Source organism: Typopeltis vanoorti, chromosome 2 (genome assembly GCF_054136105.1).
Source record: "Typopeltis vanoorti isolate ZY-2024b chromosome 2, IOZ_Tvanoo_1.0, whole genome shotgun sequence".
Classification (NCBI taxonomy): domain Eukaryota; kingdom Metazoa; phylum Arthropoda; class Arachnida; order Uropygi; family Thelyphonidae; genus Typopeltis; species Typopeltis vanoorti.
Genome location: NC_143550.1, coordinates 56,833,169 through 56,859,883, shown reverse-complemented (window position 1 = coordinate 56,859,883; position 26,715 = coordinate 56,833,169). Strand labels below are relative to the sequence as shown.

General features: G+C 36.1%; 1 protein-coding gene across 4 annotated transcripts in view; it reads right to left on the bottom strand.

Annotated features, from left to right (window-relative positions):
• The window catches only part of LOC150109059 (uncharacterized), a 278,607-nt gene that overhangs the window by 132,541 nt on the left and 119,351 nt on the right, over positions 1-26,715 (bottom strand). For all 4 annotated transcript variants that reach the window (XM_090411446.1, XM_090411462.1, XM_090411471.1 and 1 more), the window contains exon 3: positions 4,620-4,833. In XM_090411446.1, coding sequence (XP_090267572.1) covers positions 4,620-4,833 — 214 coding nt within the window. The remainder of the gene's footprint in view (positions 1-4,619; positions 4,834-26,715) is intronic.

Here is a 26,715-nt window from a genome sequence, read left to right as displayed (position 1 = left end):
AACACATTCAAACTCCTTGCAGACACCACACTCTCAGGCAAGGCATTCCAATCATTCACAACTCTGCACGAAAAAAACCTGCCTTTCACTCCCCTACTCACACCCTCTTTATACAGTTTCCAGGGATGACCTCTGGTTCTCCCCTGATCTCCCACTATTCGCTGTAGAACTTCTCCACCATTGATCCTATAGCAACCCCTTACCAACTTATAGGTCTCTATCATATCTCCCCTCTTCCTTCTCTCCACTAGTCTCTGCAAATTACATCTTTTCAATCTTTCCTCATACTCGACATTCCAGAGGTCAGAAACTACCTTAGTCAGTCGCCTTTGGACCCTTTCCAACATCTCTTCATCCTTCTGAAAACCAGGTGACCAAATCTGGGCACAATAGTCCATGTGTGGCCTAATCAAAGCCTTATACAATGGAACAAGAATCTCCCTACTTCTACACGTCAGTGTCCTCCTCATCATTCCCAGAAGTCTTTGTGTTGTCTTCACAATTTTGGCGATGTGACCCCTAAATTTTAGATCCTTATCCACTATCACTCCCAGATCTCTTATTTCCTCTACTTCCAACAATATATTCTCACCAAGCATAAATTCTGCATCCCATCTTTGTTTTCCAAATTTTAAAACCTTACATTTTGCAACATTGAACTCACATCCCCATTTGCTTGCCCAATCACTCAATTTATTCAAGTCTTCTTGCAAGGCCACAACATCTTCACTACTCTTTATGGTTCGTCCCAACTTTGCATCATCTGCAAACAACTGAATATCTCCATCCAAATCTTCGCCAATATCATTAATATACAAGTTAAACAGTAATGGCCCTAAAACAGATCCCTGAGGCACTCCACTAGTGACTTTCCTTTTCCTGGATATTGCACCCCCATACACAACTTGTTGATACCTATCAGATAGCCAGTCTCCAATCCAATGCACTAATCTAATATCCAACCCCATCTGCTCTAGTTTGACTGTCAACTTATCATGAGGTACTCTATCAAAAGCTTTTGCGAAATCCAAGTATATTACTGTGTATCCTTCTCCTCTGTCCAAGGAAGCAGTCACTTTATTGTAATAAGTAAGTAGATTACTAAAACACGACCTCCCTTTAGCAAATCCATGCTGTCCATCAAAGATTATACCATTGTTGTCAACCCAACTCTGGATCCTAGTTCTCACAAGCTTCTCCAACAACTTACCCACAACACCTGACACACAGATAGGCCTATAGTTTGATGCTTGAGTTCGATCACCTCCTTTATGAAGTGGCACAATCTTGCCCTCCTTCCACTCTTTAGGGACTTGACCAAGTGCAAGACTCGTATTAAAAAAATATGTCAAGGCAGGTGTCAACTCTCTGGCACATTCCTTCAGAATACGCGGTGATATATTATCAAGTCCCACAGCCTTATTTACATCTAGTTTATTCAACTCCCCAAACACCTCTTGCTCACTTACAGTCAGTCTCTCCTCCCCATCATCAACTGCTCTTAATCTCTCCATGAAGTCACATTCACAAGATTGAAAGATCTTTATGAACTGCTCATTAAGTATCTCCACCACACATTCTGCAACAGCTGTCTTTATACCATTTCCTCCAATCAATGTCATCCTTCCATAATCATTCTTTCTTTTGCTGGCTACATATCGAAAGAACTCCCTAGGATTCTTTTTAGCTTCATTAGCTAACTGCTGTTCATACCTATCTTTAGCTACTGTCACCAACCAAGTCACTCTCCTTGCCTGGTCTTTGTAGAACTCATGAAATTGGTTACTTCCACTTCTTTTATGCTGCCTCCACAATGCCCTTTTTCTCTGTATTGCATGCTTAATCTCTTTATTCATCCATCTCACACCTAACTTATTTAACCTTCTCACCCGTGGTATACATTTAGACATTGCATCCACTAAATATTTTTTGAAAATCCCCCAAGCTGCATTGATCTCTTTTCCAGCTAACTCCTCATTCCATGCTACACCTGCAAGCTGTCTCCTGAGCTCTTCATAATCACCCCCCTTGTAGTTCCACATATACCCTTTTTTCACAGGGGTCCTTGCACTGCTGGCAACCACCCAAGTAATCACCTCATGGTCACTTTCACCAATTGGTGGATGATTTGATACCTCACTGATAATTACATCCTCTGATGAGATGACCAAATCCAAGACCCTTAATCCTCTTGTGCCCTCTGTTACATACTGTCTGAGGTAGTTATCCCTCAAAAACTCAAGAAACTCATTTTCTTTACTTCCAGTTGCTATCTCTTCATTCCAGTCTATATTGCCATAATTAAAATCACCCATAATGATCACCCTTTTCTTATTTGCTTGGCTTATTTGACTATACATTTCACTATCACCACCATCCACATTACCAGGTCTATAACAACATCCCACCAAGTATTTGATTCTATTCACCTCTATCTCACACCATACTGCCTCAAAACCACTGGCCCCATTTCCCCCTTGCATCTCTACCTTGTATGGACATAACTCTTTCTCTATCATCAATAGCACTCCCCCTCCCTTTTTACCCCTTCTATCCTCACGAAACACATCATACCTTTCCATCTCTATTCCTGTCAGGATGTCATCCTCATCTAACCATGTCTCACTTATTCCGACAATCTCTGGGTGCACAGACGCAATTAGTGCAACCATTTCATCCGCCTTGTTTCTTATACTTCTAGCAATGGTATACAAACACAACAACTCATTTCTGGATCTACAGCTAGTTCCACTGATACCACTCACTCGATGTGATCTCTCCATGCTGGACTGGGGCCATTTCCCTTTCTGCTTCTTCATTTTAGAACCCTTTGCAATTCCATCTGTTTCCTTTTGATCCCTGATCATCCCATTACTTTCCTGCCCACACATTCTCTCACCTCCTCTTAGAGCATCCACCTTTCTCACGCTGTGTATCCCTGTCCACCCTGAGCCTCCCCGTTTCCCTGCTCCTCTTGCACACCCATTCTCTCATTATCTATACTCATACCACTCACTTCCACATTCATTTCCACTCCTTCAATCTCTCCTGTCTTACTCTCCTGCTCTTCCACATCACTCCCCTCTCGATCTGATTCATTCTCTCTATTCACTTCTCTACCTTCCAGCAGCAGTCTCTCCAAGCGACTCACACCATAACCACTCAAATGCAGTCCATCGCTCCCATACAGCTCACTTCGTCCCTCAAACTCATTCCACACATTAACAAACTGTACTCCCATCTCCTCACACATTTCAGCCAGAATATCATTCATAATCCTTGCTCTCCGCCTCATTTCACCACAATCATACCTAGGCAACACACTGACTACCCTTCCTGTCACACCATTCTCCTTTATCTTTCCAAGCAGTCTCCTGACATTCATTTTGACATGCTCTTTGTTCTCTCTCAAATCATTTGTACCAATTAATACAATTAACTCTTTTGCTCGTTCCCGCCTCATATTCAATGCCTCAATCACTCTACTCATTTTACCGCCTGGAAAACATACCTTGTGCATTTTATCCTCTAGCACACCTTTAATAATGGAGTCGCCATACAACGCCACTCGCTCATCTTTTGTTAACTCTTTCATGCCATCATGATTTATTTTAATAGTTTTGACCTGCATTCTCTTAATTTCATTCCGCATCCATTTCATTTCTTGCTTCATCCAATCCAATTCACCTTCTGAACCTCGCGACACATTCACTCTATCATTAAATCTTTCTAACTCTCGACCCTCTCTTCTCACTTTCCCTCTCATTCATCCTTCTTTGTTTCCGTACTTTCGGTCCAACATACGTCCAACTTTCACTGTCATTCTTCTCACTTTCACTCTCACATATCTTTCTTTGTTTCCGTACTTTCGGACTAACATGCGTCCAACTTTCGCTATCATTCTTCTCACTTTTACTGTCATTCATCTTTCTTTGGTTCAGTGCTTTCGTTCCAACATGCGTCCAACTTTCGCCATCAGTCATTCTTTTTTAGCTATCATTCATTCTTTCGATTTTTTTTACTTTCGATTTCTGCACCACGCCATTTCTACTTTCATTCGTTCTCTCAATTTCGTTTCTTTCCGCCTCACTTTCGTCCCTTTTAACATCCGTTACGGTTGTCAAATCGCTCTTTTTCTTTTTTCCTGATTTTTTAACATTTTTTCGCCTGTCTTTCTCGCCATCCTCTTTCAAACGTGCACTCGCGACACAATCTGTACTAGCACTTTCTGTCATGCTCCAGCAATGCACTCCACTCACAAACTACATTACGAAAATATAAGACAGCATCATACCAAAACAGAAGTCAGAGGTCATAGTGATGAAGAAGAAAAATTTTTCAAAGAAAATCATAATTAACAGATATTGTGGCATTAAAAAAGTGCTATTTCGAAAAGAAGAAGAATATCAATAGGTTTCTTCTGTTCTAATTTTTATGCTCACACAACAGAACAAAAATGTGCTATAGGTTCTGGCAGTTTTTGTCTGTAGGAATAATATTTAAAAAAAAAAAAAAAAAGACAAAATAGCTACAATGTGCACTGAATGACATTTATTCTGGTTTATAACAATCTTTATAATTTCAAAATACTGAACTTAGTGTAAACAAATCACACTTACTTGGGGAACTAACTTTTACCACTTCCAAGCAACGTGAACTGGAACATTCAAATTTCAACATGCTTGGACGGATACCTAATTTTCGACCTTTTAAATGGGGAGATAAAACTATCATTCCCTTACATCCAGCAAAACGTATCTGAAAAGCACATGGTTTGTACTGTTCATATGTAGGGAGAAGAGTCCTTTGTGTTTGGTAAAGTGCAGTTTGGACCTATAAAAATTAAAAATATTGGCACTGTTTATTATTAACTCATAATACAAAGTAAGAAAGTAAATGTATAGTGATCTCTCAATTATGTAATATTCAAATCATTCAATGAACCAACCCTTGAATGGGTTGGCATGTTAACAGACTTCTGGTATAGGACAGTGTAACTGCATCTTCAGTTAACTGACCCATTCAATTATTTGACTGGCAAATGGATTTCCAACTATGGTTGGATAATTGAGGGATATTGTATAAAAAAATTAAGGTTTATGATTTTTCTGTAGGGTACCCGGAGAGTTCATCGAAAAACAGTTAACCGAAAGACAATTCATCTAACGACAATTTATCGAAAAAGCAATTCGCCGAATAATCAATTCATCGAAAATCATTTCATCGAACAACAATTAATCGAAAAGCAATTCCTCGAAAGGCAATTCCCCAAAAAAGCAATTCACCGATCAGTGGTTAATCGAAAAGACAATTCATCGAAACGCAATTGATCGAAAAACAACAATTCATCGAAAATACAGTTCACTGAAAAAAGAATTATAAGGCATGTGGGGTGAAGATGTGTGTGCAATTTTTTTTTTTTAAATTGTTTTGTGAAGGATATATCTTTCAGGTAAACTACTATATGGTAAACTACTATTTATCCGACTTCGTTCGGAAAGCAATTTTTTTTTGTGGGGCATACTGGTTGCAGTGAATGATATCCACTGAGGCGGATATAGTTGAGATGTTAAATGAACATTTCATAAAGGTATTTCATCCTCATAAAAATAACATCCTACAGAACTTGAGGTCAGTGGGGAGGGAGGAGGAACACTGATGGTAAGTGAGTTGGAGGTATACATGAGGAATTAAGTAAACTCGATATCAATCAGCATATAGGACTTGTTGATATATCAACATGTGTCTTTGCGATATCTCAGAAGAGGAAGTCACTAGTGATGTGGTGAAAGGACCAGTTGAAAGTAACTAGCTGTACGGGGGGGGTGAAAAGTTTTGATACACACCTAGAACAAAAATGATGTTAAAGCATTCTGATATAAACCACAAGGAAGACCATATCTTAAAACCCTTTGACACCTATGTTTCCTGAAATCATAATAATTATTGTTTTTCATTTAGGATATGTAAGAAAACATGTTAGTGGTTTGAAGAAATTCGAAGACACAGAGGTGCGGGCTGTCAGGTTTTTCGTGCTGCAAGAAAAGTCTGCAACTGAAATTAACCAAACATTGCATGAGAATTTAGGGGGACTGTGCCTTCCAGTATAACCAACAATTGAAAGCTGGGCATCCTGGGCTGGAGACCTTCCACAGCAATCACACCTGAAAACTTTGGTGCAGTGCATCCCATGATCCTCGATGAACAAATGCCAGCCAAAAACATCGCAAAGACTCTGGAGACATCCAGGGAACAAGTCGGTGTCATTATCTACCAAAATCTGAAAATGAAGATATTCTCAGCAAAGTGTCCCTAAAGGTTTGAATGCCGACCAAAAGAAAAACATGTGCTGTCATCTCAAGGGCTTTTGATCATTTTGAGAAATCAGGTGCAAATTTTTTAGCTTGTATTCTCACCGTTGATGAAACATGGCTTCTTCACTATGACCTAGAGAACATTTTAGCTCGTATTCTGACCCGTGATGAAACATGGCTACTTCACTATGATCCAGAGAACATACAACAGTCAATGAAGTGGAGACACAAAGGTTCTCCATGGCTTCGAACTAAAAAGTCACCAGGGAAGGGTCGTGCCATTGTCTTTTAGGATACGGATGGTGTAATCCTTACCAAGTACTTCAAAAAAAGATGAAACTGTTACAGCAGCTCTGAAGGAATTGAAGGAAGTACTGAAGGGAAAACGTTGCTAGAAACTAAGCAGAGGCATGTTGCTTTTGCAGGACAATGCACCTGCTTATGAAATCCAACAGACAATATACAACTTGGGATTTCAATATGTACCTTAACCACCATATTCACCAGATCTAGTCCCAGGGCAATATGAATTCATATCTGCAGCTGAGGACTGGTTTGTGCGAAAAGGGAAAGACTTTTTTAACAGAGGATTCAAAATGGCAGCATCGTTGTAACAAATGTATAACAGTAGCATATTTTGCGGCCACTTCCCTTTAAAAAAAAAAAAAACTCTTTTAATGACGTCTTAAATGCCATGCTGTTAAGCTAGGCTTCAACATCTCTGATCATAAATTCTAAATAGCAGTATTAGCTAATAAAAATTCATAAGTTAATGAAAAATGATGATAAACTATATTTTTTACAGAAAGAGAGAGAGAGAGAATTAAGCCTTTAACACTATATTCTTTTAATTATTATGATTTTTAAAAAAAATATATACACTACAATGAAGTTTTATTATTCATGATGAATAATATTATTGAAGTTTTATTATTCATGATGAATAATATTATTGAAGTTTTATTATGTAAAAATTTAACTAACGACATCCTGAAGTTTGGTTTCAACAGAGAAGAAATAAATGACTTTTTTATGATTTCTTTTTCGTATACTTTAGGCCAATTTTGCCGTCCCCTCCACAATTTACCCCCCCCCCTGTGCAAATGCAAGTTTTTCACCTTTGGTAGTAGAGCCGGCCCTGCCTGGCCCAATCTGATTATTTCCTATTCCCAAATTTAAAAAAAAATAAAATAAAATAAATAAATAAATAAAAAAACTTCAGAGGAACAAAATTTACAAATATGAATTCATATCTGCAGCTGAGAACTGGTTTGTGCAAAAAGGGAAAGACTTCTTTTTTTTAACAGCAGATTCGAAATGGCAGCATCATTGTAACAAATGTATAACAGTTTGTGAGGAATATGTAGACTAATGTGTAAGTTACGAGGTTCTACCTCAATTCCTTCACAGTGGTTATCAGAAATATTCTGCACACCCTCGCAAGATTTAATGGTATGGGAGGCACAGATGGGAAGCAGAATATAGAATGGTAGGGGGAGATATCTTACAGGACGTAGAGGAAATCCAACATTTCAGATCCTTATCAACCAACATCAGTGATGTTAGTGGATAAGGATTTGAAATGTTGAAGATATTTTGCTAACATTGTGAGGACTGCAGAGCACATTCTGGCACTGATGCCGAGAACACTGATATATAGGGGTAAATGTAGGGGTAAAGATGTAATGACTCCATTCTATAAAGTTTTATTCAGACCGCATATGGATTACTGTGCCAAGATTTTGTTACTTGATTTTCAAATGGATCAAGATATGTCGTAAAAGATTCAAATACGATTGACTAATGGTGGTTTCTAGTCTCTGGAATGTTGAGCATGAAAACAGATTGAGGGAATGCCATAGTACAGTCTAGTGGATAAAGGACAAGGGGAGGGGGAGTCATTGAGATATCTAAGTTATTAAGAGATAATTATCGGAATAACGAGTATCATATTTTTCATAGAATGGGTGGAGTCAGGGGAGAACAAAAGGCCATCCCTGGATGCTGTATAAGATCGCAAATGATGGTGAGTTTGAGGGTGGTTGGAATGCATTGCCTGGAAGTGTAGTGGGTGTGAAGACAGTGAATGCATTCAAGCCACAATATGATGAGCTGTGTGTGTAATGGAAGGTCTCCCAATATGAGTCGTTGACTCCCGGGAGGTCTAATAATAATAATAATAATAATAATACACGCATACCCGGTCGTACGACACGTTAGGTGCCAGACCACCTCCGTATAGTGAACCACTGCCTTTTTTTTTTATCAGAATGCATAAAAATGCATGTAATGGCTAAATAACGTTTTAGGTAGTCATGTGTGTGCATAAATGACGTGAATAAAGCATTTGTGTACGTCAGTTAGGCAAAAGAAATATTTAGAATAATTCTCGGAAACTTAAATCTTATTCTGAATCGCATGGCTAAAAGGAACACACTGACCTGTTTATATACCAATCTGCATCATTAAAAGTTTTCTCATTTCGTCAAAAAGATTGTCAGGTTTAAGGATAACTGTATTAACTAGTGGCTATTTTTTTTCCCACTTGACTAAGAACTTTATATTTGTTTTTAACAAATCTAACAACAGTAGTGCCAAGTAAGTTTAGCCTGCGGCCTCTTTACGATACACCATTCTCAGTAAATTTAATTATTTTATTCTTAGCGGGTAATGTAACGCGACTTCTTTTCACTGGAAGCAATAGCAACCATACTTAAAATTTTATCAAAGCTATGACAAGAAAATAATTAGTATAAACAGTTTACAATTCACAGCCAACGAAACACCCAAACCTAAAGCGATGTAACAAGCAGTGGCGCACCCAAGGAGCCAAGGGGCCTGCCCCCAAAGAAAAAGGAAAGATGCTCAGTCATCGGTCGTATTCAATGCATAGTGTGTATTCTCAAATCGCCTACTCCAGCGCTTCCCAAACTGTGGGCCGCGGCCCCCTTGGGGGCCGTAGATTTTGTTGAGGGGGCCATGAAATAATGAAAACAAATTTAAAATGTTTTAAGACTAAGTAGATTTTTTTTATTTTAAAAGAAACGTATTTAACTTTTATTATTTATTATTTCTTTTTTGTTATTTTTTATATTTTAATGGAAAAATTCACAGATTGGTGTTGGTTCAAAACTTTGCTTCCTGCGTATTTCGGCGCTTAATGAATATTAGTAAATATTGCTTATTCATGTTTCATTTCAAAGCAGTGGTTAATTGTATTTACTTCGAATGCTCCCCAGGGAAGCTCCAAATCTTCCTCTCCCTTTCATCACGCGTTCGTAATCAGGGACTGTTGGTATTGACTTTATATACATATCAAAACTCATTTTATATTATCACCCTCATCCGAGCTAGTTTTCCAATAAAAGTTTCGCATATACTTCACACAAGAAAAAAAGCTTAAACAAGTTCATGTGGGGAGATAGTAACTCGCTTGCAGTGGTAAACAACATGCCCTCACTAACAGCCACTATACTGCAGAGGCAATAAAAACAAGTACTTTTATTATGCCAGTGAATAAGGTATGAGGAGTCTGTGTAATATATTTCTCAACAAATAGTGCAATTAGAGACAACTGGGATAAAAACACACTAATTAATGAATCACATGTCCCCTCAAACAGAAACTATGCTGTATAGACTGAAACAAAACCATATTGCATGGGAAAACACAGTATCTAACTAAAAACTATTGTTGTTAATTAGATGTATGTGAGTTCGCAAGGCAGCAATAAAATTCAACCGAACGTGTTAAAATTCGCAAAAATGTTAAACTAAGTAATATATATATATATATATATATATATATATATATATATATATATATATATATATATATATATTGAATGTTATGGCAGTTTCACATATGGAATTCGGTTGAAGAGAGTTAGCATTTCAACTCAATTGTCAGCTATGCTTTTATCTTTCGTTAATACCGCACCAATCATATGCACGTTTTAATAACCTGCCTTTGCTGTCTGTTTCGCGTTAGGCTTAATTACCGTAAAGGGAGAAAAGTCACAAAAGAGAAAAATGTTCCTGGTCCGGGGATTCCCTTATTCAGGTAATATTCACTAATTTCATGTTATCAGTCTGTGGTGTGCCAGTATCGGTAAGTGGTGATATTATTTGATCTATTCTACGTTAAAAAATTTAACCCTGAGATGGATAAGTGGCTGATTAAAAAATAAAAAAAAAATTCCCATGAACAATCAGAAGAAGCAGAAACAGACTCAAAAAAAAGGACAGTATTTCATATTTTACCAGAACAGCCCGCATCGTCTTCAGAACCAAACGGTAAGAGGCAAAAAATGTAATATATGCATTTGATTTTTGCAATATTTGCTGTGTATGTTTTGTATTGAATATAAATACAATAAATATTATAATAATATATCTCTCTATTACGATTTTTTTTTGAGGGGGGGCCGTGAAATATTTTAATTTGTGCAAAGGGGGCCCCTGACATCCAGAAGTTTGGGAAGCACTGGCCTACTCAACTCGTCCCCCCCCCCCCCCCAAGATTAAATCCTGAGTGCGCTACTGGTAACAAGCAATGAATGTTGTAAATTAACAGCTACGGAAGCATGCAGCGATTGTTTCACAGGAGCCGTTCCTGCTAAAAACTATCGTATGAGCTACTGCATTGTATGGTGGGGAGGCTGGAATGTTTTGATACCTAGAACAAAAATGATATTAAATTAAAGAAAGTGATATAACCACAAGAAAGAACATATCTTAAAATCCTTTAACCGCATGTTTCAAATTGTGATAATTTGTTCTTTTTCTTTTAATATAAGAAAATTTTAATCTAAGAAAACATAAAATTAATTGATTTTTGTTTGTGGATATTCATCAGAACCCCCCCACCAATCGTATAAATGGGCGCTAGTTATAATTGAGAAGCGTCGTTTAAGCGGATCTTCATAAAGCGAAACGTCATAAGACTGGTATTACTGTAATGATAATAATAATTTGAAGGATTATTGGCCCCAAGTCACTAATCTTGGGGCCTATAAATGCTTCTCGCGTTATTGTTAAATTAAAACATAATCACTAAAGCTTTTTGGTTACATCATTTAAAAAAACATATAAATAAATAAAAAGTAGTAAATAATATTTTCGCCATGTCTTTCTTACAAACAAACAAAAGAAGTTAGTTGTTAGAAGATTCCCAAAGCAGGGAGAAATATTTATCAGACCAAACTAAACAAACAAAAACAGTAGTTGGACTTGCTGCATTAATCCCCCCAACTGGCTGAGGTGGATGGAAGTCAGCTCTCCCTAGCTTTTTCCATGGATCAAAACTTCATTGGCATTCTACCTTTTATCATGCCATTACCTTCCTCCCCCGATGACCTCGTTACGCTGTTTTAGGGCCATTAGTGGATAAACTGTTGCTGAGTGACCTTTGTATCCCCCTGTCGTTACATCTATTTTGTTGCTTGGAGTTTCCTTTACTGTCCTAAGATATTTGACCTTTTTGCCTCTAAAATGATTTTTGTGTCTCTTCCCAAAAATTGAAACAAATTTCACATGTGCGAAAATAATCAATCCTGAAATGATTAGCCTTTGCTAATCAATTTCAGGATTGATCAATCCTGAAATAATCAATCCTGAAATGATTAGCCACTGATTAGCCTTTGCAATATATCTGTTCAGTGATAGTAAATTTGGTGTATTTTATTCTACAAATCAGTGCACAGGAAGAGTTGCACTGGTTGTTTTTTCACTTTACTTATAATATAGAAACAGTTTTTTTGGAATTTCAGAATTTTCAAATGTTTGCTTTGAAAATATTATGTCAAATATTTATATTTTTAAATAATATTTATTGAAATAAATATGTCCTTTTGCTTTCATTCCTAGCCAAATACCATAATATGGATCATCACATTTCAGTTTTAGAAAGTTTTTTTTTTATTTTTTTTATTTTGTCTTTATGAACAACAAATGTTAAAATGTTAAATTGCATTACTCAGTTTCCGTTGCAAGTCTTTTTGTTATCAAAAATTTATATCCAATGATATTTTAGCAGTGATTCTTCGCCTTCATCTTTTATTTATTTATTTATTTGTATTATGCACATTACGATAATATCCAGTGCATATCCTCGTAGATATGTAGAAAATATAATATGAAAAATATCATATACGGAATGATTCAAAATATTATTATTATTATTATTATTATTATTCAGGCCTCCAAGGAGTCAAAAGACTCATCGAGGGAGGTCCTTCCTAAGACATAAAGTCTGTCAAGACTCACTGAGGGGAGGTCCCCCCCTGAGAAACACAAAGTCTATCATACTACTCTTTAAACTCACTGACCGTTCTCGCTCCCACCACTCCATCAGGCAATGCATTCCACGGCTCAACCACCCTCCACACAAAGAAACCACTCCTTACCCTCTTGCTCACAGTTTCCTTTCGTAACCACCTCTTTAAACTGTTGAGAGGTGGTTACAGTTCCCTGTAACCACCTCTCAACAGTTTAAAAGTCTCAATCATATCACCTCTCCTTCTTCTATCCACCAAACTCTGCAGTCCACATTCTCTCAGCCGATCCTCATAACTATCCTTGTACAGTCCTGAAACCATCTTTGTCATCCGTCTTTGTATCCTTTCCACAGTTAATTTATCCCCTTCAAATCCTGGAGACCAAATCTGAGAACAATAGTCCAAGTGTGGTCTGATCAGAGACTTATACAACGGAATGATAACCCTCTTATCTCTGCAGGTCAGTGTCCTTCTCATAATAGCAGCAATCCTCTGTGTTACCTTCACCACCTTTGCAATATGTCCCCTAAACTTCAGGTTTCTATCAATCATCAACCACAGATCTCTTGTCTCCCCTACTTCCTCCAGTATAACTCCTCCCATAGAGTATGCAGCATCCCATCGATGTTTCCCAAACCTCAAGACCTTACATTTTGCTGCATTAAACTGACACCCCCATTCATTTGCCCATCTATCTAGCTTATTTAAATCCTCTTGGAGGGCTACCACATCTGCACTATTACTAATAATCCTTCCCAGCTTCGCATCATCTGCAAACAACTGAATATCCCCCTGCAATCCACTGGCTATGTCATTGATATAAAGGTTAAACAATATAGGTCCTAGTACTGAGCCCTGTGGGACCCCACTTGTAACCCTCTGCCTCCTGGAAACTGCTCCACCATACACAACTCTCTGATACCTATCAGACAGCCAATCCTGAATCCAGTTGACCAATCTGACATCCAGACCCATGTGCTGCAACTTAAATATCAGCTTATCATGTGGCACCCTGTCAAATGCCTTCGCCAAGTCTAAGAAAATTGCAGTATATGCCTTTCCCTCATCTAATGTTCTTGTAACTTTATTATAAAAGGCTAGCATATTGCTAAAACAAGAGCGTCCTTTCACAAATCCACGTTGATTCTCACAGATAACATTACCCTCATCTGCCCAATGCTGTATACGGTCCCTCACTACTTTCTCCAAGATCTTAACAACTACTGATGACACACAGACTGGCCTATAATTAGACACTTCCAGTCTGTTACCACCCTTATGCAATGGCACTATCTTACCTTCCTTCCATTCCCTGGGCACCTTTGCCAAAGCCAGACTTTCATTGAAAAGCCACGTTAAAGGTACTGTCAATTCCCTAGCACATTCTCTCAAAACTCGTGGCGAAATACCATCCAGTCCCACAGCTTTACTGACATCCAGAGTACTCAGTATCTGAAACACACTCTCCTCCTGTACCTCCAGACCTCGTACCAGTCCTATCCCTCTAGCATTAAAACTGACTCCTCTAGGATGAAATACTCCAATAAAGTGTTCATTGAACAATTCCACTATGTCCTCTGCATCAGTCACTCTATTCCCATTTTTATCCCACAATATCATTCTTCCACAGTCATTTCTCCTCCTACTGGCCACATAGCTAAAAAATTCCCTAGGATTTTCTTTGGATCTTAGGGCCAATCTCCTCTCATATTCCAGTTTCGCTTTCCTTACCACACTAGTCACTCTTCTGGCCTGTGTCTTATATTCCTCATGCATCTCTTCACCTATCTCCTTATATCTCTTCCATAGCCTCTTTTTCGCATGCAATTCCTGTTTAATATTGTTTGTCATCCACTTTACTCCAAATTGCGTTCTCTTCTTCACTCGTGGTATACAACTTACCATTGCTGATAACAAATATTCTTTCACAATTTCCCACGCACTGGTGATATCCCGGCCTTCCAATTCCTCCCTCCATGAAACTTCCCGAAGTTGACGTCTAAGACTATTATAATCACCTGCCTTATAATTCCACATAAGTTCCCGTCTCTTTGATGCTCCTGCATGTCTATTCATTTTCCAAGTCAACACCATATGGTCACTCTCTCCAACTGGTGGGAGAGACGTCAACTCAGTTATTATCAACTCTTCTGATGCTATAACCAAATCCAAAATTTTTGAACCTCTTGTTCCCTCTGTTACATGTTGCCTAAGACATTTGTCCCTCAAGAATTCTAGAAATTCCATTCCCCTATTGCTACATGCATCTTCCTCTCTCCAATTTATACTACTGAAGTTAAAATCTCCCATAACAATCATTCTTCTTGCACTTGCCAAACTTAGCTGTCTAAACATCTCCTGGTCCCCATCCTCTGTGCTCCTGGGTCTGTAGCAACACCCCACTAAATATCCTGTCTTGCCTACCTCTACCTCACACCATACGCTCTCAAAATCATTTGTCTCACTTCCTTCCAAATTCTCCACTCTTAGAGGACATAGGTCGTCACTTATCATAAGCAGTACCCCACCACCACGCTTTCCCCTCCTATCCTGACGAAAAATGCTATACCCAGCGACTTCTATTCCTGTTGTTATATCCCCTTCTGTCAACCACGTCTCAGTGATCACAATAATTTTTGGCCAGGCTGATGCTATCTGCACCACCAATTCCTCTCCCTTATTCCGGATACTCCTGGCATTAGTATATAGCATATAAATGCCATTGTTTCTATACCCAGCATTATCTCTTCTGGACTCCACTGGGCTCAGTGTTACCTGACATTGTCTCCCTTCTCCCAAGTATCCATTCCCACAAGAGGCCACCCCTGCTATCATCCTCCCTGGGACACACTGACTCGTTCAGAACAGCAATCTCTCCAGATGCCTACGTCCTTCCTCATTCAAATGTAAACGGTCTCTCGCATACAACTCCTCTCTTTCCTCAAAACACACTCCAGGCATCCACATATACCAGTCCTCTCTTGTCACACATTCTCGCTATTAGGCCATTCAATATCACCGCTCTTCTGCTCAGCTCATCATTATCATACCTAGGCAACACGCACACTATTTTTCCTCTCTCTGTCTTCTTCCCTGTCTTCTATTTGGTCATTTTGAAGATTTTCTAATGCTTCCTCCCCTCCTTATCCTCTCCTGGAACTCATGTGCATAACTACTCTAAATTTCTACAGGTTTGAAAGCTTTTCTAGACAGTGTTCAAAATTGATTACTTCGTTTTACCGTTTTGACAAAAGAAATACGGCAATCAGATTGTTGTACCGTGAAGCTTCTAATTCTGTACTATTTATTTGCAATCTAAAATCAGCTGTTCTACTGTCTGCTGAAATTATTTGAAATATGAAATTTTAGAAATAATATTTAGAAATAATAGAATATAAAAGAATAAGAGCCATAGCTAAAAGAGAAGTCAGAAAAAGACAGAGAATCATGGAACAAATTGGTTTCTAATTTAGAACATGATTTATATAAAATAAGACCCAATGTATATAAAATTTTGAAACACTTAAATGCAGATACCAAAGAAAACACAAAATTAAACACTGAATTGAAATTAGAAGAATTTTAAATTACTACACAGAATTGTGGACAGACAAATATTATAAAAAAAGACAACTGGCAAACAATCAACGAAAATGAAAAGGAAATAACTAAAGAAGAATTAGAAATCAGCCTGAAAGAAACAAGAAATGGAAAATCACCTGGAGAAGATAAACTAGGTTTAGAACTATATAAATATGCAGGAACTAGATTCAAAGAAAGACGCTTATTATTTTTAAATTAAATTTATTCAATTGGTATCCCCCCCCCTCAATAGAATGGAAAAAAGCAATTGTGATTCCTATCTTTCAAAAAGGTAATAGAGATAACCCTAAAAACTATAGAGGTATCAGTATACTAAATTCCTGTTACAAAATATATAGCAGAATCTTAAATAGCAAACTAATGAAATATTCCGAAAACTTTAGAAGTACAGAATGGATTTAGAAAAGGACGATCGTGTATAGACCCAGCCTGTTGCCTAAAATTAATAATAGAGAAAAGAAGAGAATACAATTTAGATACACAGATTGCATTTATTGACTTTGAAAAAGCATTTGACAAAGTTAGAAGAAACATATTATTTAACATATTAAAAGAAAGACAAATACCAAATAATATCCTAAAAACTATCACAAGTATATATGAAAATAATCAAATACAAATAAGATTAAATCACGAGCTATCATATACGAGAGAGATAAACCAAGTGGTCCGACAGGGATGTCCCTCTCAGCAACTCTTTTTAATATCTACTTAAATGAAATAATAATAAAATGGAATAAAAATTTACATCAAGGAATTAAACTTTCTCCTACAGTAAACTTAAACACTCTCCTCTTTGCCGACGACCAAATAATAATTACAAATTCTGAAGATAACTTACAGAAAGCTATTTTAGATCTAAATGAGATATCCAAAGATTATGGTATGATGATATCAACAGAAAAATCAAAAATTATGGCCTTTAAAGGACAAGATCCAGCAAGAACTAAAATAGTAATAGATAACAAGATCTTAGAACAGGTGAATTCATTTAACTACCTAGGATGTACGATCACATATGAAAATAAAAAAAGATATAAATGTAAAAATTGCAAAATATTTAAAAATAACAGGTGTAATTAACTCTATATTTAAACCAAACCTAGTTCAAAAACAAACCAGGCTAAAAGTATACAATACATTATTAGCCCTACTGGTCTTAATGTATGGAAGCGAAATCTGGACAATAAAACAAAAAAAGACAAACAAAGATTAACAACAGCAGAAAAGAAGTTTATGAGAAAAACTGCAAAGAATACCATATATCACAAAAGAAACGAAGAAATTATAAAGAATTAAACCAAGAACCAGTAATAGAAAAAATTAAAAAATATAAACATAAATGGATGGAACACGTTCAAAGAATGAAAACAGAAAGATTACCTTAAAGTACAAGCCATTAGGAAAAAGAAAACCAGGACGTCCTCTTAAAAGATTCAACGACGACTTCTAAGGCCGGAACTGGCCATGCTAGGCCTAAATCCTTGATACGCATGATGATGATATGTATCTACGAAACAAGAAATTTGGAACCCATATCACATCAATGTTGAGTGTTGGCAAGGTGAAAATATTCACGTTATTATTTATATATTTTGTTTATTAATTTTATTTTATTATTTTTTTGGTGAAATAGTTTACCTGGAATACTCTTTCCAGTTGAAGAGGAACTGGAAAGAGTATTCTAATTCCTCTTATATTTTATTCATTCGAAAATATTATTCTGTGATATAAAAGGACTTAAAAATTTGCCTTCAAGATGCAATGAAACAGTACATCCAGGTATCTCTCTATCAATATTTGTAGTCCTGAAAAGGACTGTTATGATGGCCCTGAAAATACACATTTTTTATTTCATATTTATTCCTTTCTGCCCAGTAATAAGCTCTAAGCTAACAGAGATCACTAACCGTCACTGAGAAACAGAACAATAGAACATGCACAGTAGACAGCAGACTAAAGAGCCTCAAGCAATATCTGAATATAAATCAGGAAATTATCACATAATTTCCTGATTTATAATAATCAGGAAATAATATGTATATTTTCTGATTTATAATTTGCTAATTTATAATAATCACCACATAGTTTCAGTATCGAAAAATTAAAGTTATGTGGAACAATTACTAGAGAAAAATAACGAATTAAATAAAAACTGTACCTACGTTTCATAACAGTTTTTGGGTGTGTGATAGTGATGCAACAGGGGGGGGGGGGTAAACTATCAAAGGCGAAATAAAGTTCAATTCTATTGTAAAAATATGGAAATGAAATTTCACATTTGATATACATATTCTGAATGATGAAATATAGTAACTGTATCGCATACTTTAAAAATTGGAGAATAAAATATCTGAATTATGCAGAAAATATATACATATAAATTTAAATCACAACTGTTAATTTCATTTTGTAATGACCAATTATACAAGGAAACCAAGAAAGCGAAAGTACAAAGAACAGTAGATCACTATATAAAGAAAACATTTAGTGATATTAAAGAATTTCATGTTATTCTCTATAAAGCAAAGTCGATCAAGCACGTCCTAAAGGAAATCTGTGAAGTATTATTCGATTTCGATGATTTTGAACAAAACTAATATAATCTGAAACGTCGGCAGCTGGTTTTCTTTTCTTTTTTTTAAAAATCATATTTCAACTAATTATCGTGAATTAATTTACAGAGAAAATGTTTTGTCGAGTAAGCGATTAGAAAAAAAATTAGCGCAAAAAAAAAATATAAATGAAATTGGTTCTCCAAGGTAAAGCAATATTTAAGTGAAGAAATTATGCAGGGATCTTTATTTTGTCCAGACATTAAACATATATTGTACAATAAAAAGAAAAAACAAAAATATAAATAATTTCTATATTTTTAGTCTATCCAATATAACTAAGATCCAGTTACAGTTACCCAGCATAGCACAAGGAAATGAGTTTCTTGGCAACTGAGAGGTACTACGAATGTGAGATAATCCGATTAACTGTTCTCTTCAGCATGAGGATTTATCACACCTTCTAATGGAGATGACGGTTAAATTGCACTGTTTATCACTGTTCTTTTCAACAGGTGGGCTGAATCATATCCAGATTTAGCTGGACGTCTATAGACATTCTGGCCGTTGGGGAGATTAAGTCTGCTTCTAATGGAAAGTCGTTGTTTTCTTTAACTGTACATAACTTCCATCCTTTCAATCAAATGGAAAATTCTAAATCCCCTCCCATTCAAAAAATATAAAATCATAAATAATAATTGTTGTACTGTTTCAGAAAAGAAAAGAAAATTTTTTTAAAAAAATGCATTTCAAATTTTAAAAGGCAATGCAATTCAAAATGGTCATAATTAAAATATATACTCTGTATGTATGTGTAATAAGCAGATGATAGTGTCCACTCTGCTATTCTAAAGAGTTAGAGGGAAAAAAATAAAAATTCATGATAATTTTAAAGGTAACTAAAATGATAAATTCTGGTAAATGAATCACAGGAGCATCGGCAGTTGTCACGTTAGAGCTATCTAACTTCCTGTTCACTTCATTTCTGTGATGTTTTCTTTTTTCTGGCTATCACATAACAATTACATGGTCTTCTTTTTTCTTTCTTCCCCACTCCATGCTCTCGGTATAAGCAAATTTTTTTTGAGCATTCCACTTTTATAAAAACACCATGGCACTTCAAACTGTAAAACCAAACTTTCTCACACTGGTTATTCATTTCGATGCAATGTATTCACCATGCTGACTTAAGCAGTGTTGTTTGCCGATTTCTTTTTTCAAACGAAGTTCTACTTCAACAATAACTAAAGTCAAGCTGCTGTAAACGAAAGTTGCTTGGCAAATAAATCAATGTTCACCCTTCGTAACAAAATTATTTCGTTAACTTGTGTAATATCACACGTACTACCATGAGAAACTTCAATTGTTATAACAGAAACGTTTTCCCATTAAGGCTAAGAGATATATCATTATGCAGAGGTAGGAACGCAATGGTTGGGCTTGTTCAGAAGGGTGCCACTGACACGATATTTTATTGAAAATGGGACACTTAAAGAAGGCGCATAGCTACGAATTTTTCAAAGGCTCCAATGATCGTGATATTCTACTGATGCACTTCCTTTCTGAAATATCTTAATTTTATAATCCTTGTATATTGCAGTAGATGAATAAAATTACTCTTCAAAAATTGCCGATTTTTAGGACATTAAAAAACTTCATAGCATTAACTGCTTTAAAAGCATGCCGATGGATGCACTACATTAATGAGAAACAAGCAAGTTATTCACAGTAATCACTATAGGAATTTTTTTTTTCGTGCAACTGAAAGGGTCGCAGATTGCTCCGTATTGTTGGCACTTGAATGAATCCATATGATCTATCATAGTTTGGGATAACAAAAAAAAAAATTTTTTTTAATTTAGAATTATAGCACCTTTTCAAAAGGTAAATGAAAAATGTCACAAGCCACGAAATTGTATAATAAATTACATAGAAATCGTGGATATTAAAGATAAAAATGAGTTCTAAATGAATATTTCTAGAAACTATGAAAGTTTCCTAAATTTGACCCGAGAGCTTACGAAAATACAATCCCCATAAGCTCTGAAGTTATTTTAAGTATGCTTTTGATTAGAGGAAGCTAAGGTAACTTCGATCAATGCTGAAGATTGTATTCTCGTAAGCTCTGTCTGTATAATCAATGTACCGGCAGAGTTAACTTCTGAAACCTATGATACTGTATTAAAACAACTGTGTTTCATAGTTGAATTTAGCAAACTGTTAACCACTACCCCCACCTCCCATTCTCTTCAACCATTAATAACATTACACAGCACAGCTGAGATTACCACTCATTCGGAATGAATCATTCCAGTAGTTGCGATATTGATTATCTGAGTGTGTGGAACACTCGGCAGCATAGGTAGACTTTTATCTCTCCAGACAAATTCCTAACTATTCGTAATATATATAGTTAGACAGTGGCAATGTAACACACTTGGTAACACAGCAGGTCACTGGCGCCCTTGGCAACTTCCCCAATGCCAGAGTGTTCCTATGCCGCTGGGAATACAGCTTGACAAAGCTCATAAATCTGTCACAGATGACCTAACCCCAAGTTTTGAAAGATTTAAACATATTTACTGCAAAATATTTCATTTTTTTAAAAAAAATTCAGTGTATTGGGAAAAATCTGAATCTTGATATTTTGTGTTAAACAATAAAGAAATTCTCATAATTTTTTTTTCCTTTTAACATTTACATATATTCACACAGTAGTGCACTCAGGATTTAATCTTGAGAGGGGGGGGAGTTCAGTAGACGATTGAGAATACACACTACGCATCGCATACAACATATGACTAAGCACTTGCAATGATCGCTAATTCATAAGTAGTATAGAAATAGAAGACACAACACAACATAAATTTTTTTAAAAAATAATTTTAATTAGAAAAACACTAGAAAATTTTCCAAATTTTCTAGTGTTTTTTTCCTTTTTCTTTGGGGAGCAAGGGCCCCCCAGGTCTGCCCTCTGGGTCAGATTTGGCTAGTTAATTGAAAAGTAAAACTAATCAAAGTTATTCTACAATTAATATGTAATTAATTAAAATAGCACTGATGCGCTATGCACTCTTAACTCTTTCATACATTGACACATTGATAAAAATTCAATCATACTGTCAAAATGGCGGGAATTTTGTAGCGCGGTTTGCATACGCCACACGACAGCACACCCAACCCAAGTGGGAACTCGACGCCACTTATATATATTTAAATGGCCAATTGGGAAACTACTCTAAACTCTATTAGTATTTATCTAGATAAAAGTAAGCAATGTTAAAGCGTCATTTATTGATTCATGGAATAATCTTCATCCTCTCTTTTAAAGGATCTCTCGATTTTTATTTCTGAGCTCTCCTTAAAGAGCTCAGAAATATTCTTGATGCTGGGAGGAAATGGCACTGAATACTTTTTTGTGTTTCAGGTATCAGGAATAGTAGATAATCTTGCCAGAGGGGTATGGTGCAGGCACACAACAAGGCTAATCCAATGTTTATTTCAATGTAAGAAGATCAGTATGGTATAAAGTAGTGCTACACTCAGGATTTAATCTTGGGAGCAGGGGGGGGGGAACCAAGTTGAGTAGACGATTTACGAATACATACTATGCATTGCATACGACCTATGATGGCATCTGCAATGATCGGCGATACATGATAAGTAGCATAGAAATAAAAGACACAGCATAAATAAAAAAATGAATTTTAATTAGGAAAAGTTTTCTGGAATTTCCTAGTGTAAGAAAGTAGAAACTTTCAGAGCAGTCATACTAGAACAAAGAATAAAAATACATATCAAGAGGAGTATGACAAGAATGTATCCTATTAACTCTTCTTTTTAATATACGTGTATGTGTATATATATATATATATATATTATATATACAAGAATATATATATATATATATAATCCCAAGATAAAAAACACATACATATATATATATACATATATATATATATATCAATTATATATACAAGAATATATATATATAATCCCAAGATAAAAAAACACATACATATATATATATATATATATATATATATATATATATATATATATTATGAAGAGCTCAGCAGACAGCTTGCAGGTGTAGCATGGAATGAGGAGTTAGCTGGAAAAGAGATCAATGCAGCTTGGGGGATTTTCAAAAACTACTTAGTAGATGCAATGTCTAAATGTATACCATGGGTGAGAAGGTTAAATAAGGTAGGTGTGAGATGGATGAATAAAGAGATTAAGCATGCAATACAGAGAAAAAGGGCATTGTGGAGGCAGCATAAGTGAAGTGGAAGTAACCAATTTCATGAGGTCTACAAAGACCAGGCAAGGAGGGTGACTTGGTTGGTGAGAGTAGCTAAAGAGAGGTATGAACAGCGGTTAGCTAATGAAGCCAAAAAGAATCCTAGGGAGGTCTTTCGATATGTAGCCAGCAAAAGAAAGAAAGAATGATTATGGAAGGATGACATTGATTGGAGGAAATGGTATAAAGACAGTTGTTGCAGAATGTGTGGTGGAGATACTTAATGAGCAGTTCATAAAGATCTTTCAATCTTGTGAATGTGACTTCATGGAGAGATTAAGGGTAGTTGATGATGGGGAGGAGAGACTGACTGTAAGTGAGCAAGAGGTGTTTGGGGAGTTGAGTAAACTAGATGTAAATAAGGCTGTGGGACTTGATAATATATCACCGCATATTCTGAAGGAATGTGCCAGAAAGTTGACACCCGCCTTGACATATTTTTTTAATACGAGTCTTGCACTTGGTCAAGTCCCTAAAGAGTGGAAGGAGGGCAAGATTGTGCCACTTCATAAAGGAGGTGATCGAACTCAAGCATCAAACTATAGGCCTATCTGTGTGTCAGGTGTTGTGGTTAAGTTGTTGGAGAAGCTTGTGAGAACTAGGATCCAGAGTTGGGTTGACAACAATGGTATAATCTTTGATGGACAGCATGGATTTGCTAAGGGGGGGGGTCATGTTTTAGTAATCTACTTACTTATTACAATAAAGTGACTGCTTCCTTGGACAGAGGAGAAGGATACACAGTAATATACTTAGATTTTGCAAAAGCTTTTGATAGAGTACCTCATGATAAGTTGACAGTCAAACTAGAGCAGATGGGGTTGGATATTAGATTAGTGCAATGGATTGGAGACTGGCTATCTGATAGGTATCAACAAGTTGTGTATGGGGGTGCAATATCCAGGAAAAGGAAAGTCACTAGTGGAGTGCCTCAGGGGTCTGTTTTAGGGCCATTACTATTTAACTTGTATATTAATGATATTGGTGAAGATTTGGATGGAGATATTTAGTTGTTTGCAGATGATGCAAAGTTGGGATGAACCATAAAGAGTAGTGAAGATGTTGTGGCCTTGCAAGAAGACTTGAATAAATTGAGTGATTGGGCAAGCAAATGGGGATGTGAGTTCAATGTTGCAAAATGTAAGGTTTTAAAATTTGGAAAACAAAGATGGGATGCAGAATTTATACTTGGTGAGAATATATTGTTGGAAGTAGAGGAAATAAGAGATCTGGGGGTGATAGTGGATAAGGATCTAAAATTTAGGGGACACATTGCCAAAATTGTGAAGACAACACAAAGACTTCTAGGAATGATGCGGAGGACATTGATGTGTAGAAGTAGGGAGATTCTTGTTCCATTGTATAAGGGCTTTGATTAGGCCACACATGGACTATTGTGCCCAGATTTGGTCACCTGGTTTTCAGAAGGATGAAGAGATGTTGGAAAGGGTCCAAAGGCGACTGACTAAGGTAGTTTCTGACCTCTGGAATGTCGAGTATGAGGAAAGATTGAAAAGATGTAATTTGCAGAGTCTAGTGGAGAGAAGGAAGAGGGGAGATATGATAGAGACCTACAAGTTAGTAAGGGGTTGTTATAGGATCAATGGTGGAGAAGTTCTGCAGAGAATAGTGGGAGATCAGGGGAGAACCAGAGGTCATCCCTGGAAACTGTATAAAGAGGGTGTGAGTAGGGGAGTGAGAGGCAGATTTTTTTCGTGCAGAGTTGTGAGTGATTGGAATGCCTTGCCTGAGAGTGTGGTGTCTGCAAGGAGTTTGAATGTGTTTAAGACACGGTATGATGAGATGTGTGTGTGAGATAAAAGGACATCCTAGATGAGTCTTTGACTCCATGAGGTCTTGTTTAATAATAATAATAATAATAATAATATATATAGTACACCCACAGATACGAGACCCTTAGACACTTCTGCGCATGCCAACAGAAGGAGAATACATTTCGATAATAGGGTAATCAATGTGTTTCGTGGGATGAGTTGTTTATTATTACACGTCGGAAAATTAACTTCTCTTTCATGATCATTGTAGTTTTTAAAGTGGTAACTATTTTGCTTGTATAACAGTTTGAAAATTTTATCTATAAAGCACGTGATTGCGCATGTTGGTGGCCAATTCCTACATCGCCTTATTTCTTTCTGCCCTTCAGCATGAATCGACTAATCTTGGCACAAAGCGAAGCGAAGCTCTAGAAAATGTGGGCGTACTATATATAGAAAGTTTTTTTTTTTACCACGGGTATATTATACGTTAAAGACACCAAGGAATTTTATATTTGGTTTATATATTCAATAGACATCATGAATTTGGCCAGGAGATCCTTAGGATGGACTGGCTGTTTATTGCTGTTGCTCATTTAGCACAACCCAACGGCTCATTATTTCCGGTAGCCGGAAATAATGAGCCATAGTGTTATTCTCTTTGCTTCTAAGTTGTTAGCGGTACACTTTTGCTACGTATACTGACCGTACGTATTCGATTCACTTATCTGTTCGCAGTTTTTGCTTTCTTGAAATTCGTTTTTTTTTTTTTTTTTTTTTAAATTCCTTATTAGGTTACTTTTAAGTCAAATTAATTCTTGCTCTTCTTCGTATCATGGATTTTGGACCAATTAGTCTTTTCCGGGCCCACCCATGCCACCTCTTTCTTTGTCTTCCCAATCTTCTTCTTCTCTTTTTTTTTTTTTTCATTTATTTTATATCCATATAGTATTTTTGGAAATCTACTATTGTCCATTTGATTTATATGTTCTAATAATTTCTGTTTATATTTACTTATATAGAACTTAATTGGTTTTATATTCAGAGATTGAAAAATTTCTTCATTTGTTTTAATAAACATTATATATTGTGATAGAAACACACATTTCAAAACATGGAATGAGTAAAAACAATTCCAATATTCAGCTTTTAAAATTTAACTGTTTGATGGAATGGACAGTGTTTTCTTATAAAAGTTTGAATTTAATATAAGTAAACTGTAATTAATATTGGCACAACTTGTAAGAAAATTGCATCCATTACTACTGATACATTTCTGAATGCTTGTACTTTGCACTTAACAATCGCATTTGCCAAAATTCATGGTTCTTGTGCTTGCATTTAAACAAATACAGTACATCGAGAAGTAAATCTAAGTGAGTTTCACAAAAAAGACAACCGCTTTTTGAAATTTTGTTACTGTTGACAGCACTATATTATCAGCTAATCGACGTTATTCAGAAGTGGGGAAAATATAGATTTTGAAATCTTTTATCAGCAAACTCATGATTTTTCTTCCATTACATTGCACAGGTGTTATTTACTTATTAGCAATGAACGTGTCACTTTTCTTTCCCTTATTTACATGTACTACTTAAACACCATTTATTATGTGAATGTCTGAATTTCCACCCAGATGCTGTTGCTGACAAGGAAGGTCCGTTAAATTAGTTGTCATAGAATCCTAACTGTTAGCAAATTCCTAAAACAAACACACTGATGAATCTTGAATGTTTTTATTACAAGTTTCATTTCTCTAAAAACAAACAGTATTAATTTTTGATTGTCAAAGAGGCAGAAGTATAAACAAAATTATCAGTGAGTAAACGGGTTTATGATATAACTTCGCATTACTAAAAACGAACGACTCTCTTCTAGGTATGTATTA